The following is a 19,705-nucleotide window of genomic DNA, read 5'->3' on the forward strand; positions in this document are numbered from 1 at the left end:
GATCGCACCTCGCCGCAGGTCGACTTCGGACACGGGCCACTTAAGCGACCCGTTCCGTACTATCGGGATAACCGAGCGGTGTTATCGTCGGCCTCGACGGTTCGATTAATTATCGGGCGTATTCAGCCCACTACCAACCCTTTACGTGAAGCAAGATGAGGATTCAATGAAAGAAATGACGAAGCGAAGCGGGAAAACAGTTCAATAATAAGCACATTTATTTCGCGGCACACGGGAAGCACACATATACAATTCCACCAAAAGCACATAGAAAAGAAGAAGACAAAAAGCAAATGCGACAATGCAGATCTAATACCGACTACGCGAGCACACGGCAACACTTATACAATTTTACTTCACAGACGGCGCCGACAACACATATTCCCAAAGCAAAAGAAAAGAGAACCACCCTCCAGGAGGAGGGGGGTAGGCGGGCCTGGGGCCGAGACCGTGTCGGGCCTACCCGTCTGATGATGAGACGCGGAGCGGCGGTGGTGCCTCAACTCCGCGGGCCTCGCGGACGGTGTCTGATAGGGGGTGGGAAGGGGGCCCCCCTTTTGTCGCACTATCTCAGCGCGGGGGGGATACAGGAGGGGGTTGCTGATGCTCGGGGAAAGGAGGATTTCACAAAATCGCGGGTCCCGCGACGAGCATCTTCACCACGACCTCGGTCGCGCCGCTGGCCTTTCTCTCCGCAGTTCCCCGAATCCGACGCGAGCACCCCCTCGTCCGCCTTCGCCGCCGCCGCCTCTCCACAGCTCCGTCCTCTTCACTCCGACTCCGCGAACTCCCAACTGCACTGTGCCAACTGCTGACTCCGAACTGCGAACTGAACTCTTCTCCACTTCCAACTCCGAACTCTTCCTCCTGCGAACTGCCCTCGTCTGACGAACGCAGTCGTTTTTATAAGCCCCGTGGCTTCGCTCCTTCATCTTTGACCCTCTGCCTCCGACCTTTCACCTCTCTTCCCATTGGGCCGAGAAAAAGTGGGCGTGAATGCTTTTTGATCCATGAATTTGCATATAGCGACCGCCCTCCAACGCCCTGGAGGCGGGGCCAAATCGCCCCTCGCTCACCGATTGGACGGAACAAAAGTGGGCGTGAGTCGTTTTTGATCCGTTTTTCTGCGGAAAGTCCGCGATGCTTTTGAACACGCTGCTCGGTGCGCGCTCTACACGAGTCCAGCATCGGTGCCCACGAGTGGCGCGAGATGACGGTGATGCGATGGTGGCGAGTTGTGACGGTAAAGGTCGTGGCGGTTGTGGTGAAGCGGCGTTGTGGTTGGTGGTTGTTGTTGTGATGGCTGTTGAGACGTGGTTGGTGGTGGTAATAATGGCGGTTGGTCCAAAATAAAGATAGTAAAAGAAAAACGGCTATCCTGAAGAGTCGCAGCACGCATGAATGACATTTATTCCCTCTAGACAACGGGTTTGGGCCTAACTACACATATACTTACCGAGATATCTCACCTAAGGGACCTGAATGGTGGTTTGCGAATTTGGTCAACCACAACCATATATATATATATATATATATATATATATATATATATATATATATATATATATATATATATATATATATATATATATATATATATACACACATACATACACACATACACATATACACATACACACACACATACAATTATATATATGTACATATATATTGTGACGAATTTCGCCCGCCCGGCGTGCGATCGGCCACGCAACTCAAATCGCGACGTGTCGCCCACCGGAACGGACAATTCAGTCGTGACCCTCCTGGAACTACCACCAGGAGCCAGTCACGGGTGGGGGTTTAACCTCACCACAACCCAGTCCGCATTCTACCCGCGCGAAATAGGGTGGATCGCCGAATGTCGATATACCTAAGTACCCGCGCGGGTAGCGTACCGAGGAGTTGTACCACGCCGCAGGTAGACTTTGGACACGAACCGCTTAAGCGGCTCATTCCGTGCTAAAGGGATAACCGAGCGGAGTTATCACCAACCTCGAAGGTTCAGTTTTACTTATCGGGTGTTTCAACCCACTACCAATCCCTTACGTGATGCATCCTTTCCTCTGGTTGAAATTTCCATCTTGCAACAAAACGGGAAAGTTTGACAAGCACTTTTAATTCACACTCAGACAAGCACGTATTTACAGTTATACAAAAATGCACATATAACAGTCAAAACAATAAAAGCAACGCAGAGCTACAACCGAATAAAGCAATGTACAAGCACTTATACGGGTTTACTTAAAAGACTGGTGCCACACACACACATTTACACCAAAAGCAAAGAAAATACAAGCCACCCTCACAGGCAAGGAGGCAGACAGGTCCGTGGACCAAATGAACGTGGGACCTGGGTGATCGGCCAAGTCCACGAGACCGAAAGGGTCTTACCCGCGCCCTCGTGGCGCAATGGCGGGTTAGCCGCAATGTCCGCGTAACGTGCCTGACTCCATGTTCCTGGTATGGTCGGTGAGCTCCTTTGGCGTGCGTTGCGCAGGCACGTGTTCGGCGGCACCACGGTTGGGTTTGGGAACGTACGGGGTTACCGGCGCTATTTCAGCACGGATGGGGGGGGGATTGTTGATGCTCGGGGTCGGGAGAGGGGAATGGCGGACGCTCTGTCCCGCTAGCGGGGTCTCGGGACCGCACCGACTCCGGCGAACTCTCGCCCCTGAGCCCTCTTCCGCGTCCCTGCTTCACGCCGCGACTCGTCCCTCGACCTCAACTCCGAGCTCCGTCCCCTTCGCCATCCGATCCCCGCAACGACAACCTCTCAGACTCCACGACTTCCGACTAGTGCCACTTTCTGCACACACACGAGCTGCGTTGAGCTCGCATCTTTATAGACCGGAGGAGGAGCTTGTATGCAGATTTGCGGATCAAAACGCGCTTGGAGGCGGGGCCACGCCACCCGACGTTCAGCCATTGGTCGGGCAAAAAGGGGCGTGAGCCTCACCTGATCCGAATTCCCTCCTTTAAGGAACGCATTCACAGCGGGTTCGGAGGCGGGGCCATGCCACCCGATGCTCAGTCATTGGATGGAAGAAAAGGGGCGTGAAGCCTTCCTGATCCGCTTCCCTCTCCTAAAAGGATCCATGTGCACTCGTGGCTTGACGCGTTCGGCAACAATTACCGAACGGGCCCTGGACAGCACGACGTTCGGTGTTGATTGGTGGTGTGGTTGATGGTTGTGGAAGGAGAAAGGCGAAGGGGGTGGGGGGTTTGCTGTGGTGGTTTGGTTGTTGGCGGGCGTCATTTGGGAATGGCGGTGAAGTGATGTTTGCGGGATGGAGTTGTAGAGGTAAAGAGGCGAAGGTGGTGGTGTTTGAGTTGTTAGCGGCTTAATGGTCCAAAATAACGATAGAGAAAGAAAAATGGCAAACTCAAAGCGTCGCAGCCCGGATGAATCACACATATTCCCCCTAAACAACAGGTGTGGACTAACTACACATGAACTTATCGATATATCTAACCTGAGGACCTTTCTGGTGTATTGCAAATTTCCACAGCTGTAACTATATATATATATATATATATATATATATATATATATATATATATATATATATATATATATATATATATATATATATATATATATATATACATACATACAAATATACAAAGCATATGTATCCACATCCACAATAATTTGCATGACCCTAAGCTTCCATTTCCGGATATATATATATATATATATATATATATATATATATATATATATATATATATATATATATATATATATATATCTATATATGTAATTGACACCTCCCACACTCCTTAACGGAAGGAGCTGTGTAAAGCAACTCAGGAAGACCTACACAAGGTAAGCGCATTGCTGTTTCGAACCCTTTCCAAAGTTCCTTCACAGCTATAGACGTTCACACATTGTACACACATGAGAATCCCAATGCAATACACCCCCTCAGCTACCAGACCGGTTTCTTCGCTTATTAGCGAATCATAAGTGATGGTGCAGACAGCAATGCATACCAATGAGGCTCCCAAGCATGTACCACATGCAAATGTCAAAAGCAGTCAAAGTATAAATAAAGAAATACCACCCACATCTCTCGCCTTTAAATGGAGGGAATAACCATGTACATGAATAGAATAGCCATTAATAAAATAGTACGACCTTGGGAGCCTCATTGGAATGCATTGCTGTCTGTGCTATCGCTGATGATTCGCCAATATGCGATGAAACCAGTCTGGTAGCTGAGGGGTTGTGTAGCATTGGGATTCTCATGTGTAAACGCATTTTTTTGGTGTGGAGGAACTCTGGGAAGGGTTCGAAACAGCGTTAGCACTTACCTTATGTAAGTCTTCTTGGGTTGCTTTATTTTCGATTCGAGTTTCTACTTGGTTTCGAGGAGTGTGGGAAGGGTCAATTATTTATATAATCCTAGCCACCTAGGTTTAGTTGATTAGGTGAGAGCTGATTGGCTATTCCCTCCATTCACAGGTGAGATGTGGTTGGGTCTTTATATATATATATATATATATATATATATATATATATAAAATATATATATATATATATATATATAAAATATATATACATCTTCTTCTTTCGGCTGCTCCCTTTAGGGGTCGCCACAGCGGATCATCCGTATGATCCGCATAGTGATTTGGCACATGTTTTACGCCGGTTGCCCTTCCTGACGCAACCCTGGTCGCCTCTTATGATACAGGGATATGGTACACCTATTTTAACAGGGTATACACCCGCCCAGTACACTGGTACTCACTTCGCCGACCTCGGAAGGATGACGGCTGAGTCAACCCCCTGGTGTATTAATTCAGTGGCCCAACGGGGCTTGAACTCAGGACCTTTTGGATCCCAAGCCGCTTCCCAAGCTGCTGCCCTAACCACTGCGCCAACACCAGGATATATATATATATATATATATATATATATATATATATATATATATATATATATATATATGTATATGTATATGTATATGTATATGTATATGTATATGTATATGTATATGTATATGTATATGTATATGTATATATATATATATATATATATATATATATATATATATATATATATATATATATATATATATATATTGTTGTGGTTACCAAATTCGCAAACCACCATTCAGGTCCCTTAGGTGAGATATCTCCGTAAGTATATTGTAGTTAGACCCAAACCAGTTGTCTAGTGGGAATACATGTCATTTATGCGTGCTGCGACTCTTCAGGATAGCCGTTTTTCTTTTGCTATCTTTATTTTGGACCAACCGCCATGATTACCACCACCAACCACGTCTCAACAGTCGTCACAACATCAACCACCCACCACAACGCCGCTTCACCACAACAGCCACGACCTTTCCCGTCACACCTCGCAACCGTCGCATCGCCACCGTTCTTGCGCCGCTTGTGGATACCGGTATTGGACTCGTGCAGGGCGTGCGCCGAACAGCGTGTACAAAACCACGGATTTTCCGCTCCAAAAACGGATCAAAAACGACTCACGCCCACTTTTGTTCCGTCCAATCGGTGAGCGAGGGGCGATTTGGCCCCGCCTCCAGGGCGTTGGAGGGCGGTTGCTATATGCAAATTCATGGATCAAAATGCATTCACGCCCACTTTTTCTCGGGCCAATGGGGAGCGAGGTGAAAGGTCGAAGGCAGGGGGTCAAAGGCGAAGCCACGGGGCTTATATAAGCGGCCGCGTTCGTCAGTAGAGGAGTTGGTCGTCGTCGTGTGCATTGGAGTTGAGTGCAGTTGGGAAGTTCGCAGGAAGAGTTCGGAGTTGGAGTCGGAGCGAAGAGGACGGAGCTGTGGAGAGGCGGCGGCGGCGAAGGCAGACGAGGGGGTGCTCGCGTCGGTGCCGGGAGCTGCACAGCAGGGAGGCCAACGGCGCGACCTGGTCGAGGTGGAGACGCTCGTCGCGGGACTCGAGACAGAGTAAAAATCCTCCTTTCCCCGAGCATCAGCAACCCCCTCCTGTTTCCCCCCGCGCTGAGATAGTGCGACCAAGGGGGCCCCCTTCCCACCCCCTACCAGACACTGTCCGCGAGGCCCGCGGAGTTGATGCACCATCGCCGCTCCGCGTCTCATCACCAGACGGGTAGGCCCGACCCGGTCTCGGCCTCAGGCCCGCCTCATCCTTGAGGGTGTTCTTTTTCTTGGTTTTGGGTATGTGTTGTCGGCGCCGTCTGTGAAGTAGAATTGTATAAGTGTTGCCGTGTGCTCGGTAGTCAGTATTAGCTCTGCATTGTGTCTTCGCTTTTACATTTGCTTTTTGTGTAAAATTGCATTGTGTTTCTTTTCCTTCTATGTGCTTTTGGTGGAATTGTATGTGTGCTTTCCGTTCATCGCGAATAAATGTGCTTTGTGTTGAACTGCTTTCCCGCTTCGCTTCGTCATTTCTCTCATTGAATCCTCATCTTGCTTCACGTAAAGGGTTGGTAGTGGGCTGAATACGCCCGATAATTAATCGAACCGTCGAGGCCGACGATAACACCGCTCGGTTATCCCGATAGTACGGAACGGGTCGCTTAAGTGGCCCGTGTCCGAAGTCGACCTGCGGCGAGGTGCGATCGCCCGGTCTACCCTCCGTGTGGGTACTTAGGTAGGTCGAATTTGGCGAGCAACCCTATCCCACGCGGGGGCCGATTGGCTCGATCGCGGTGAGACCGAAAGGTCCACCCGTGACTGGTTCCCGGCGTTAGTCCGAGAGGGTCACGACTGGATTGTCCGTCCGGTGGGCGACGTGCCGCGATTCGAGTTACGTGGCCGTTCGCACGCCGGCGGGCGCGAATCCGTAACAATATATATATATATATATATATATATATATATATATATATATATATATATATATATATATATATATACATACGAAAACATAAATAAAATTGCCATCTCGTGTGGGTGGTACTTCTAAAATTGGAAAACGGAATTGGGAAAAAAAAAAAAATGAAAAATGTCTGCCATGGTTATTACATCAATGTGACGTCATTAAGCCATCCAACGAAATTGTTTATTTGGTTCAATAGAAGAGTACTCGAAGATCGGGTAGTTGGAAGTTTGAGATCCACAATCATGGGAATCATGAAAATATCCGAGGAATGGTACCGCTGCTCCCCAAACTTGCAATGGAGTTCACGAAGTTGCAATGCGTCTGGTCGTTGGTAGATGTTAAACATCCCATGGTGTCTTTAGTGAAGAGTAAGAAGTTATTACCGACACCCTGAACAAGTTTCAAAATTTCAATTTCCTGTGTAAAACTAAATGGGGCACAGTCCCGTCCTAGTGATGGTGTGAGCAACTTGATGCCACCCCCGAAACGGCGACCTCTGTTGAAGTCTAAATTGGACTTCCAAAAGTATTAAAAAAAATTAATGTTGGGTGAGAGTTAGCGACCTATAAGTGACGTCATGCCGAAGGAGCCCACGCAGCGGAATGCCAACCTGCTCGGTGCCAGCCGAATGTGAGCGTTTTAGAAGGTGCTCGGTTCGAGACCCATAGCGAGAAGAGACTGATGATGAAGCTGGCAAAGTCAACAAGGAGGTGTGCAGCGTCGGTCATGATGGCCAGGCTGTGTGCCAAGAATCCTCCTGTGACCACGCGCATACAAAGAGATCAGGCTGGGCTATGTAGGCACACAGGGAGAATGGTGGATCAAAACCCCAAAAGGTTTCACACTCATGGTCCACCTATGAAGTTACACACAATTTTATGCTAGGCACTGCTTAACAACATGGCGGTCTCCAGGGAAAACAATGCTGTCATGGTACTTGAACAAATGCTGTCCGCCCCGTTATTTTCAGTTTTACTCGATTCTCTTTTGACAACCTCCCTCAAACAGATTGATTGTATTATCAGTGAATACAGAGTACGAGGAAGAGGAAAAGAAAGATAAATAAATGGGGAGTCACAAGGAGGATCCTCCTGCCAAGCTTATTTATAGATCCTACCATTGTGCATTTGGGGGAGGGGGCAAGGGGATTTGCATGTTTCCATGGAGACCGCCATATTGTTAAGCGGTGCTGTCTGCTGAGCGCTCCCTTCCGTTGGAGTGCTTTGAATCAAACGAGCCACTTTCTAATGAAACACACCCCTGGTGTCCTCACCGATGACGTCATCACACCAAGCATATTTCGAGTCAAGTCGTCGACTCATGATCTCGACTCCTTAGTTCATTGTGAAGCATTCAGCATGCAAACACATTATGTTCATTTCCATGAAACAAATTTAGTCATAACATTTCTCAATGATGTTGTGGTTATTGCTGCAATTGTTTTGTACAGTTTAAATGTTGCAGTGAGCAGGACATAGCTCAGCAAAACTGTACATCAATTTTTTTTAAAAAGGTTTCCTTGGATACGCAGGCATTGTTTCAACAAATCGATGGGTGGATCAAGAAGGTGGGGCCATGGGAGTCGGGGGTGGGGGCACAGGGACGGTCGAAGGGCAAGGAGGGCACAATTTATTTGTGGGTAAAACAAAGCACAAGAAGCACAGCAACACCATATCCTTCCCTTTCCTGATTTAGGGTAGAAAAAAATATCTGGAGATAAACAGCAAGTTGCAAATTTCAGAAGAAGACGACGACGACACCTCAAATCAGACTATCGATCACGACACTCGCAATCAAAATGGAAGTGCGCCAGTCAGCGGTTACACCACCAAAGGTCCCAGAAAGTGATCACGTCCACGTGCGGTGAGATTAATTTAATAAATCGCGATACCGAGAATTATCAATCACTAGGAAGAGAACCCATCCCCAATGATGAGAAAAGTTAATCGATCAATTTAATTTATTTCATGGCCTTTTAAAAAGGTTCATTGTGTTGCACTCTTGGTTTCACTCGGAGCCAGAACTTTGAGCTACTTATACGGCCCACCGCAAAATGGTGGTGCAACACAGGGTGGTGGAGGTTGGATTTGTATCAAAAGAGGGCAAAATATCCTGGTTGGATATAAAATTTGGCATTAACATTACTCATGCCTGTTCTCCCGTCGTTTCAAAAGAGAATGTCGAGCTTTTCAAACGCAGCACAGGAAACGGCCGCCGTAACCGGGAGACAGACAGATGAACACACGGACAGACACCACAGTTCACAATATATAAATTATATCCATTCGTGGAAGCGTACTTCACAGCACTATCGCTGTCCTCGTGCATTGTAAAAGCTCCATGACAGCTGTAGGCTTGCCAGGTACGTCTCATTGGAGTGGAAATTGATTAACTACAGGACAAATTTTAATTGGTGAATCCTTTTGAGGAAATTTTCAGGTCTGCCTCCTAAAGGTTCCTGAAGACTTACGAGGACAAATTTATTGGCAGTCAAAGGATATGATGTATTTTATAAACTTCTTACACTCTTGTTAGTTCTGCAATGTCGTCAGATTTTTTTTATTCTGGCGATCATGTGATAAGGCACTTTAACTTGTTATATATGGGGGGAGGAAGGGCAACGCCCCCCCGCCCCCCCACTCTCCCCCGCTGCCGTGTCATGGGCGGCGTATGGGGTGTACCGAGCCCCCACGTAAGAGGACCGTTGCACCACCAAGGTAGCTTATTGATAAGCCACCTGTGCCATATGATGTTTCGTGATGTGGTGCACCAATTGCAATGAGCGATTTCTATGTATTTGATATACCTGTAAAAGGCGCCCCCAAGATTAGTGACTGCCTCCCATGGTTTGCCCCTGGATCCACCACCGTTGAGAGCAATGGAGGTGTTCTCATCGGAGCAGCATAGTTGATGCCACTAAAAGTACCTTCGTGGATGGAGGGTAAGATTACATTGCGGCCACGACCCTCACTCTTCCCTTACCGACTATTTCGATGACTATGAAAAGCAGGCAGATGGCTGCAGCCACGCATAACTTGGTGGAGGCTTGCCGTCGCTCGAGTTCACGCCCAGCATGGATCTGGTGCGATGGGGCATGGCAGTGCCTGGAGCGTGGGACCTCCGCTGTTAGGACACCCTCGGGGCTCTCCACATGCTGTTTACGGGCAGACTCGCTCCTCAGCTGCAGGCTCGGGCTGGCAGGGCAAACAATGAAACGATCATTTGAGCACACCTATACAAAGAAAAACAGTTCCACATGATGGTGCAGACCCGAGCAACCTTGCCTGGGTTCGATTTTCACTCTCACCATAAACTAGAGTGGGTACCGGGATGGACGCTGAACTCATGCTCGGGTGTCCTGTGTGCTCGGATTAGTTGGTGGATGTTAAAGATCCCATGAGGCTGTATTTCTCCAAGGCGAGTTATTACCAGCATCCTGAACAAATTGCAAAATTCCTAACCTGATGACCACTGGGAAGGTAAAGGTAAACCATATAATGTAATCCAGAGAGACTTTTTTACTGCATGGTTTTGGCTCATGAAAGAGTTAGGACATAACAAATGGAACAGCAGGAGAAAGGGGAAACACCAACAGCAGGGTGGAGGAGAAGGTAGACGGAGATGGACAAACAAAGGATGCAGGTAACGATGAGGGGTGGGGGAGAACGCAAGGGGTGGACAAGATGGATACGTGAGCAAAATTTTGGGAGCGGCTGTGGATTAACGAGGGTGGAAAAGATCATGGCTTTGGATGGGGGATGACTTGAGATGGTGGTGAACAGCTGTCTTGAAGACCTGCAGGGAAAAATGAGATCGAAGAGAATGTGGAAGTTGATTGCACAGGTGGGGGGAAATGAGTGAAGGTGAGCAGTGATCCTGGATTTTGGTAGTTTCACCAGAAGGGGTTGCTGGTGGACCGTGGGTGCCCTGCAGATGCCTGTGAAGGGACCGGGGGGGGGGAGAGGGGGGTAAAACGTGGAGAAGGCAGAGTGCGATGGTTCCTTCATTGACATGCAGTGCGATGGTGTTTTACAGTTGACGGGTATAAAGACTGCTGTCAGCGGCTACTAAAGGGATAAGGATCTTGTGTGAATACCCCGTACCAATTCCTGATTACACCCAGATCGGTAGGGCCGTATCGGTGGCACAACCGTACGACCTCACCAGTGATGCAACCAGGAGACGCGGCATAGAACTGAATCGCAGTCACCTTATATGTCTTCGCTTGATCAGATCAGAAATTATCCACAGTATGCTGTAATGGCAAACATGTCTTTTGAAAGCAGAATGTTGATTCACAGAAATAGATCTCAGTGAAGTTGTTTCTGTAAATACATATATAAAATTATTGTTATTATTGTTCGTACAGCTATATTTAAACAGAATTATAGTGATAACGAAATATAAATTCAATTGTTTAACCCACTTTATAATACATGTACCTTTTTATCAAATGGATTCATATTACTCCAACATTTTAATGATTACCTCCGCCTCCTAAGATGGACCGAGGTGATGTTTTCACCCTTGTCTGGCTGTCTGTCAACAGGATATCTCACAAAGTTATGGATGGATGCGGATGAAACTTGGACAGGTTGGGAGTGTGACAAGGAAGAATCGATTCGGTTTTGGTGAAGATTATTTTATTTAACGAGTGATTCTGAACAGCATTGAGAGATGGGGCCAAAAACGACATATATATATATATTATAGCACGATATTTCAAAAAGTTATGGATGGATTACGACAAAAAACTTGGTGGATGAGTTGGGTAGGTGACAATAACAAGCCGATTCGATTTTCGTTCAGGTCCGAATCCAGATCCTGCCTACCAGTGGGACATAAAATGTAGACTGTTCAACCTGGCGGAGGGAAGGAGGTATGTGCTCTACCGAGTACCGTTGTAGTATTTTTATTTATCACATCCATTTCTCATTATGTCCACAATGAAAAAGAGAAGAAAAAAAAACAACAACTTTAATTTCATACACGTGTTAAGAGGGCATATAATTACTCATCTCAACGGAAAGAACAAGCTGGATTGGTGTTAAACGAGAATTTTTTTTCACAAATATGTACGTATTCTGATTTGATGTACCATACTCTCTTACAGAGCGTCAGTGTTGCCAAAATAGTTTCTTGTCAAGGGTTAAACTGGGTGGTTTGCCATTGCCTTCCCAGAAACAGTTAGGTCAGGAATTTGTAATTTGTTTAGGGTGCCGGCGATAGCTCACCGACTCTCTTCACGAATGACACCGTGGCATTGCTAAAATTCACCAACTAAAACCTGCAGACGGGACATCATTTCAATGTCCGTTCAAGGGACGGCACATACATTGAATCACCCTACCTGTGAAACACTGGGATGACAGTTTATACCTGGGTCGGTATTCAAATGAAATAGAAGACCAAGAAAGAGCCCAAAGAAGTAAAAGAGGAAAGATGGAGTAATCAGGAAAAAATCTGGGTAGGATTCGGGTTTCAGCCGCTACTCCACCACCCTCAAAAACTCATCCAGGCACAGCCAAGTGAACCTTACAGGAAAATTTCTCGAAGCACAGGCGAGACAGCTTCAAGGCAAGTTTGCATACCTCAAGGCCATCCTTTCAGATATATATATATATATATATATATATATATATATATATATATATATATATATATATATATATATATATATATATCATTTTGATGTACCGTAGTCTTTACAGAGTGTCAGTGTTGCCGAAGCAGTTTCTTGACAAGGGTGATACTGGATGATTTGGCATTACCTTCCCAGCGCAGTGTCCATGCTCTATCCTTTAAAATGCTGAGCGTCGAGCAAGTAAGCAGCACGTATCATGATCTTGAAAAATACAATCTTTGATATGACTCAACCAGCGTTCAAATCACTGACCTCGCAAACTCAGATCAAATGTTCCAACCATTACACCACTGAGTCCAGTATCAAATATATATATATATATATATATACATGTATTAGTTTATGCAGGGAGCTTGGCAAGCTGGACAAAAACCCACAGTGATAGAAACATGATCGAAGTTATTGCTTGTTAATAATAATAATAATAATAATAATATATATATATATACATATATTAGTTTATGCAGGGAGCTTGGCAAGCTGGACAAAAACCCACAGTGATAGAAACATGATCGAAGTTATTGCTTGTTATTAATAATAATAATAATAATAATAATAATAATAATATAATCATGTGATCCTTTATTACAACAGCAGCATTACGTGATTGCGTATTTTACAGAGCTCGAAGCTTATTGCGTATAATATTTTACTAGTTTTCATTTAGATGTAAATGTTCATGAATTGGTTACAAATGTGAGATAAAGACGAGGATTTCCGTTTTTTCGTTTCGCAAAATGCGAGAATCGTTTTTAAAAGCGTTAAAAAAAAAAAAGGAAAAGTGTTTTGATTTGTAAAAATCTACAAATGCCCGATAATCGTGGCCAATGTGTTCCGTTTTATTTAAATGAATGGACATTCCTTTCGCATGTAATTGCTGGAATTCATTCATCACCCTCTCATAATATAAGACTCTCGACTCGGGGTGAATTTGCTTCCCATGAGCCCCAACAACAACAACAAAAAAAAACCGAACGAAGCAGGTCTCAAAATATTTGGGGAATGGACCAGACAGACGTTCGATAGTAACGGTAACACGGTACACTGATCTCACCTCGACAGGTTAGACGAGTAGAAACTCTTCTTTTCCTCCACCAAGAGCTGGCTCTCCACGTCCATCCTTTGGCGACGATCGGTAAATGGACCAACTCGACCCAACGCCAGTCGCTGATCCCACGCACGACTTGCACGATGGTCTTCGTGCCCCAGCCTCCCTGGGCTACAAGCCGTGGGTTCGCGATCCGTTCCCAAAGCGTGCCACCTGGTGGGCACGTTCCACTTATGCACTCTCATCCTATGAAAATGTTTATTGGTCCCAGAGGGCAGGCTGTGGGTTTTATTAATTATTTTGATCTTCACAGAGATCTGAGAAATAACAAAAGGCTAAAACTTGCGTCAAACTACTGATCGGCTCTCAAGTTCTGATGAGGACACACAGAAAACGCCGCCATGTTGTTCGCTCGTGGGTACAGCACTGGCGGTGGAGTTTGACTTTTCACTTACAAAATGTGTCTTCAAATTAAATCTCCCTACAGAGGTAGTAGCAGCAAAAATGGTCCATATGTTTAAACTGGAATTGGATAGGTATATCGAAGCATTGCGGTTGGAGATACATGGATTTGGTGGACCTAATGGCCTCCTCATGCGTCGAAGTTCCTTGTATACAATGATTTAGGCTCCCTTTCGATTCAAACAAGAAAATTCATTTATCAGCTGAAGAGTTGCCCATTGATACTTGGGCATTGACCGTGTACACATATCTCTCTGGTTTAGAAATCACGCAGCACCGTGTATACCACCTCACTCAGAGGCATATTACGCAGAAAAAACCGTTTCAGCAAAAAATATCTGCCGGTCGTCTCCCTGAAATATGTCTTGTAACAGAGGAATGTCCCACACTCGCTTTGTCCTTCCATAAGAGCCAGGTTTCAATAACGGTCAGCTTCTGGGAGACGTCTCTGAAGCTCCTGGGTCTCACCATCAACTGCAAAGATCATAATCTCTAAGCTGGCTCCAAAGCCTCGGAAGACCGTGCTCGACAGTCTTCAACATATAATGGTGTACAAGCTTTCATCCGAAGTGCCATCTAATTGGTCTCCCCATGCGAGCTGATGCTACTGCTCGAGATCATGGACTGAACGACCCTCTGTTACGTCAGCCACTTGGAACAGCAGGCTAAGTCTCACCATTTTTGTCATGCTCACTAAAAGGAGGTTGGTGACCGTGCTCTATTCTGGTCTTGTCGTCTTACCATCTTACCTCAACACCAAACCGATTACAATTGCCTCTAAAATCCCTTCGGGAATGGACGAGGTGCATAAATACACGGAATGTCAAATACACATTAACTTGTCAAAAATCTCCGCTGTACGTGCTTTCATTCCAAATCGTGTCTTGAAGCAGTTTTCTTGCTTTTCCAATATGAAAATGAAATTTATGAATCAAATTGTACATTCCAATGCAGACCCCATCCTTGAACAAAAGTTCAAGGTTGACTCGAACACAATGATGGCTCTCTTCAATTGCCACATGAATGCCTAAAATCTTGGGGGAAGTGCTTGGTCAGGATGTGGGTTTGGAGAGACGAGAACATTTGGGTACAGGAATGGGCAGGCAGGATGGTCTAGTTCGAGGTATGCAACCTGTGTTTGAATCTCGGTCCAGCTACAAATTGTCGTCCCGGTGTTTCACAGGAAGGGAGAAGCATCAATGTGTACCTTGGATGAACGTTAAACTGGGTGTCCTGTCTGCCGGCATTAGTTGGTAGATGTTAAAGACCCCATGTTGTCCTTCACGAAGAGTCAGCAAGCTAGATATCGCCAACACCCTGAACAAATTACAAATTCATCCTCTAACATACAGCAGGCACCGAATCGACAGCACAGCAGCACCTCTTTCAGCCGATGATGCTACTCACATCTAGCCATGTGCTGCATACAAAATAAGATGAAAAGGTACAGGAATGGTTCGGACTTATGAAAAATGCATTTAAAAATACTTTCAACAACTACCTAATAATTTCCTTTGCATGTTGCATTGCTGGTATGTTAAAATATGTAGATTGTAAAGGGTTGCAGATATCAATTTCAATTCAGCAAATGGCAACAATGGAATGAGTACGGAGAAGATTGGTACATTGAAATGTTAGGATAACAAGGTGTGGGTATTAGCACAGGCATTGTGATGTACCTGATTTGCCGATAGACCTATACCCTACGAGTATGAAACACGATGCACAGGGTGCACAACATTTCCTCTCTGCCTCTTATAGTTAACCCTGTGAGATGAATGGACATCAGAAGATTGCCTTCATTTTAAATAGTCAATACAAAAAAATACGAGTACGGCTGAAAAGAAACATAATAGATTCTTAAATTCTTCAGTATTCCCAGGAACTTCCTGCTGGAACTTAAATTCCATAATTGATAGGAGCCAAAACTATATCCCACTTCTGACACCAGTGCAACGGTTGTCGCCTCCGAATAACTCCAGAGGTTGGCGCGTCTTTAAAGACCATGATAGCCAGTCGTCTCGGATCTTCCTGCAGACCCCACGCCCAGAGTCGTGTTACCATAAAAAAGGTACGAATACGAATGAGTATCGTGCCGGCAAACACGCAACAGATCTTAGTTAGTTTGCAGAGTGGAACCAACCAACTTAATTGGTCAATCCACCATCAGTTGCCTTATGCCACCATCAAAACGAACGGGATAGAGTCAGGACACAAATTCTTACTACAAAAGGCTTTACTTCGACAAAGACATGCATTTACAGTGCCGATAAAAAGTGTACACCCCCTTTCAAAATTTCCACTTTTTGTTGCCTTATAGCCTGGAATTAAATTGCGTTAAATCAGACTTTTTCCACCTTTATTTACACATCGTAACCCAAAACCTCCTCGTGAAGGGCAAATTCTACAAATTTCAGAAAATTAATTAAAAGTACAAAATTACAATATCTTGGTTATAGAGGAAGTCTGCGAGCCATGAGTGGAGATGGCCTTGGATACCATTGGAAGAAAGTTTGGTGAGCAGGGCAGGGTGCCAGACCGTGTCAAAAGCACACGATTTTGTATACAGTCAAAGTTTGTGGAAGAGTTGGAACACTGAATGGATCATATCAGGATTAGGGTGTTTCATATTGCAACTTTTTTGCACTACACGTCTTCACTTTCCAATATGGATAAAAACCCCACTCACCGGTTTTTGGAATGTTCCTCCCAAAAATGGCCGCCGGCGGCCATTTTTTCCAAAATGGTGGCTTTTTCACATTTTGACATAGAAATCGACTCCTATACCTGCTAAAATACGTTAATGTTACTTCATATGTGTATGTTTGTAGATTATTATGATTGCTATGTCTGCTTGCTGCCAGGGACTAGACATGAGGCATCCAATATGGCGGGAAAATCCAAAATGGCATCCAAGATGGCCGCTTTTTGGCCACTGGAAAGTTGTTCCCTCCGAAGTGGGTTCTAATATGTCTAGTTATAGGTTTTTGGGTGTGCTGAATTGATTTTTATGCTCTAAAATGCAGTACATCTGTCACAGAGACGTCTACGCGGGTCTGGCTATTGTTATCGAGAGTAGTCCTTCCAAGAGGACAGCACGAAATGAGAACAAAATGAAGACATTTTGCCTCTGTGTGTTGCTATATGTGTATTGTGTATATATATAAACATGATTTGGTATTTAGTACTCTGGTTTAACGTGTGATCTATTGCAGGAAATAAAATCGGAACGCCGTCCCTGGCTACAATGTTTCAATGCTTGCTTAATAATCACATGAAAATTTCTGTGTATTTTCAGATAATTTGAAACGATAATGGATCAACAAACGGATGCAAAACGGAGCCGTGGTCGTCCAAATGGGTCACGGAGCAAGAGCGAACCACCTTTACATAAATTACAACGACCCCGCAGGACCAGTTCGAGGGCACCAACAAATCTACGTAATCAACCAGTCAGGAAATCTACGCTCAATTCCAATCAATGCCAATACAGAGGACGATAACGAGACTGCAAACGAGCATACAATCCGGCATACTCCTAGAACATACGCCCGCAGTTACTACCTTGTCCACAAACCTCTCGATAAGTTTTCTAATGCAAAACTTCCAAAAACGGAAGCGGTAATCAAACGACTCCTGTCATTCAATAATCCAGACCTTAAGACTGGTATTAAACAGATTGTGTCGGAGATCCGGGAAGTTTGGCGGCACCATTTTGGTATAGGTGTTATATTTGGCAAGTTTTCTGAAAATCAGAAAGGAACTTAACAAGAAAGATTCAAAATCATCATATCAACGGCTAAGATTGAGAAAAAAGTTCGTGATCTTTATGATGAATTCAAAGAACTTGAAAGGTTGAGTAAGATGGAGGACAGGAAACAGACTAAGAACTTTTTAGATCGTCAGGCTGAATTCAAATTGAGATTAGGCAAACCCTTCAATATAACTAAGAATAATGTCCGAGAAATCTTTCGCCAATCTGGGATAACGGAGTGGGAATCGGATTATACTTATCTGCAACAGCAACTGGAAAGAGATCAGAGAGGCTCACTTGTTGGCTTAGATAAACTGCAGGAAAGTCGAGATAATAGACGTCAAAGTACAAAGGCAGGAGATGTCCGTAGGAGTTGTGAAAATATAGAGGAAGCTGGCCGAATAAATGAGAGAGTGGAGTTATCCGGTGATAGCAACAGTGAAAGCGGAAGTGAACTTGAATGGGTTTCTCCTGCAAGAGAAAAAGAGACGTGTTGACGTGATGAGGAATGTGTCCATCACTGGCGATAGACTGGCCCTCAGTGCTAGGAAACGTGCAGCCTTTGCTGCATCTTGTATGAACGCAGTGGAAGTTCCTGTGTCCCAGACAAACATTTCTGTTACAACTGCATGGCGAAGAGCCAGAACGGAACGACTAGAAAAAGCTCAAAGCATCAAGGATAATTTCAACGCTCCAGAATTTATGATTGTACATTGGGACGGCAAAATCATTAAAGTGCGAGAAGGTAAATCGTCTGAACGATGCTGCGTATACATCTCGGGAACACTTCCAGATGGTACGGTAGTTCAAAAGCTCTTCGGAGTACCAGAAATACCTGATGGAATGGGATCATCCCAGGAGTTCGCCGTATCGAACATCTAACATTATAGGTGTCGTTTTTGATACGACTGCTTCGAACACAGGGCAGTGGAGGGGTGCCTGTGCCCTTGTATAAACTTTCCTGGAGAAACCGGTGCTGTGGTTAGCATGCCGTCACCACATGGCAGAGCTACATATCAAGCATGTAGTCCAGACGGTCACGGGTGATACGAAGGAACCGGGTGTCAAGTTGTTTAAAAGACTCAAATCAAGCTGGCACGATCTCAAGCCTAATATTGACCATCAAAATCTGAACAAGTTTGACTGGACTAGTTGCGTAGATTGGTTGAGAGAAGAAGCCGAAGAAGTTTTACTCTAGGCACTAGAACGTCATAAAGATAAAACCTTCCCGAGGGATGACTATCACTAGTTACTAGAATTGCTGATTACTTGGCTTGGGGGATACGTTCCTAAGTTCCAGTTTCATATTCCCGGCGCTGACCACCACGCCAGGTGGCTATCCAAGGCTATATACTACCTGAAGCTAGCTTTACTGATAGACCACTTTGAGATGGACTATGCTGAAAAGCAGTGGGTTTTCTTGATATCGGAATATGTCGGTGTTTTTTTACGCTAAATACTTTTTCCAAACACCACTGAGCGCCAAAGCACCAGCCAATGACCTCGCGTTTCTCCAAAAGATGGTACATTACAAGGATATTCGACCGCTCATGGCTGAAGCGACGATCCAGTCTATCCATCGACACCTATGGTATTTGACACCGCAATTGGTAATTTTCGCTCTTGCCGATTCCAACGTGCCCACAGATGAGCGAGAAACTATGGCAAAACTGTTGCATCAGACACCTAAACTACCTCATGATCAACTCAGCTCAGGAAAGCCAAAATTTCCGGCCATGGATGAGAATGAGAGTAGTGACCTGTGTCTCAGCAGTTTCATAGATGACGACTCGTGGCGGTTATTCAATCTTCTTGAACTATATGACGTACTAGATGTAGAATGGATGAGTGAGCCTGCAAGCACATGGCCAGAAAGTGATGGTTACCAAAAATTCACAAACTGTGTGCACAATGTTCACGTAGTTAACGACCTTGCAGAACGTGGAATCAAGTTGATTTCGGA

At 45.1% G+C, this 19,705-nt stretch overlaps 1 protein-coding gene across 2 annotated transcripts in view; it reads right to left on the bottom strand.

Annotated features, from left to right (window-relative positions):
• The window catches only part of LOC147013570 (proton-coupled zinc antiporter SLC30A2-like), a 51,151-nt gene extending 36,372 nt beyond the window's left edge, over window positions 1-14,779 (bottom strand). Inside the window, exons 1-3 of one of the 2 annotated variants that reach the window (XM_085855480.1) lie at window positions 13,533-14,776; window positions 9,817-10,028; window positions 7,445-7,591 (exon numbers count right to left, since the gene is read on the bottom strand). In XM_085855480.1, coding sequence (XP_085711606.1) covers window positions 7,445-7,591; window positions 9,817-10,028; window positions 13,533-13,771 — 598 coding nt within the window. In that variant the 5' untranslated portion in view covers window positions 13,772-14,776. Of the gene's footprint in view, window positions 1-7,444; window positions 7,592-9,816; window positions 10,029-13,532 lie in introns of both variants that reach the window. The other variant, XM_085855481.1, reaches the window with a different exon arrangement.
• Window positions 14,780-19,705: the final 4,926 nt, after the last annotated feature.

Source organism: Eptatretus burgeri, chromosome 14 (assembly GCF_056783735.1).
Source record: "Eptatretus burgeri isolate ZD-2024b chromosome 14, Ebu_testis_v1, whole genome shotgun sequence".
Classification (NCBI taxonomy): domain Eukaryota; kingdom Metazoa; phylum Chordata; class Myxini; order Myxiniformes; family Myxinidae; genus Eptatretus; species Eptatretus burgeri.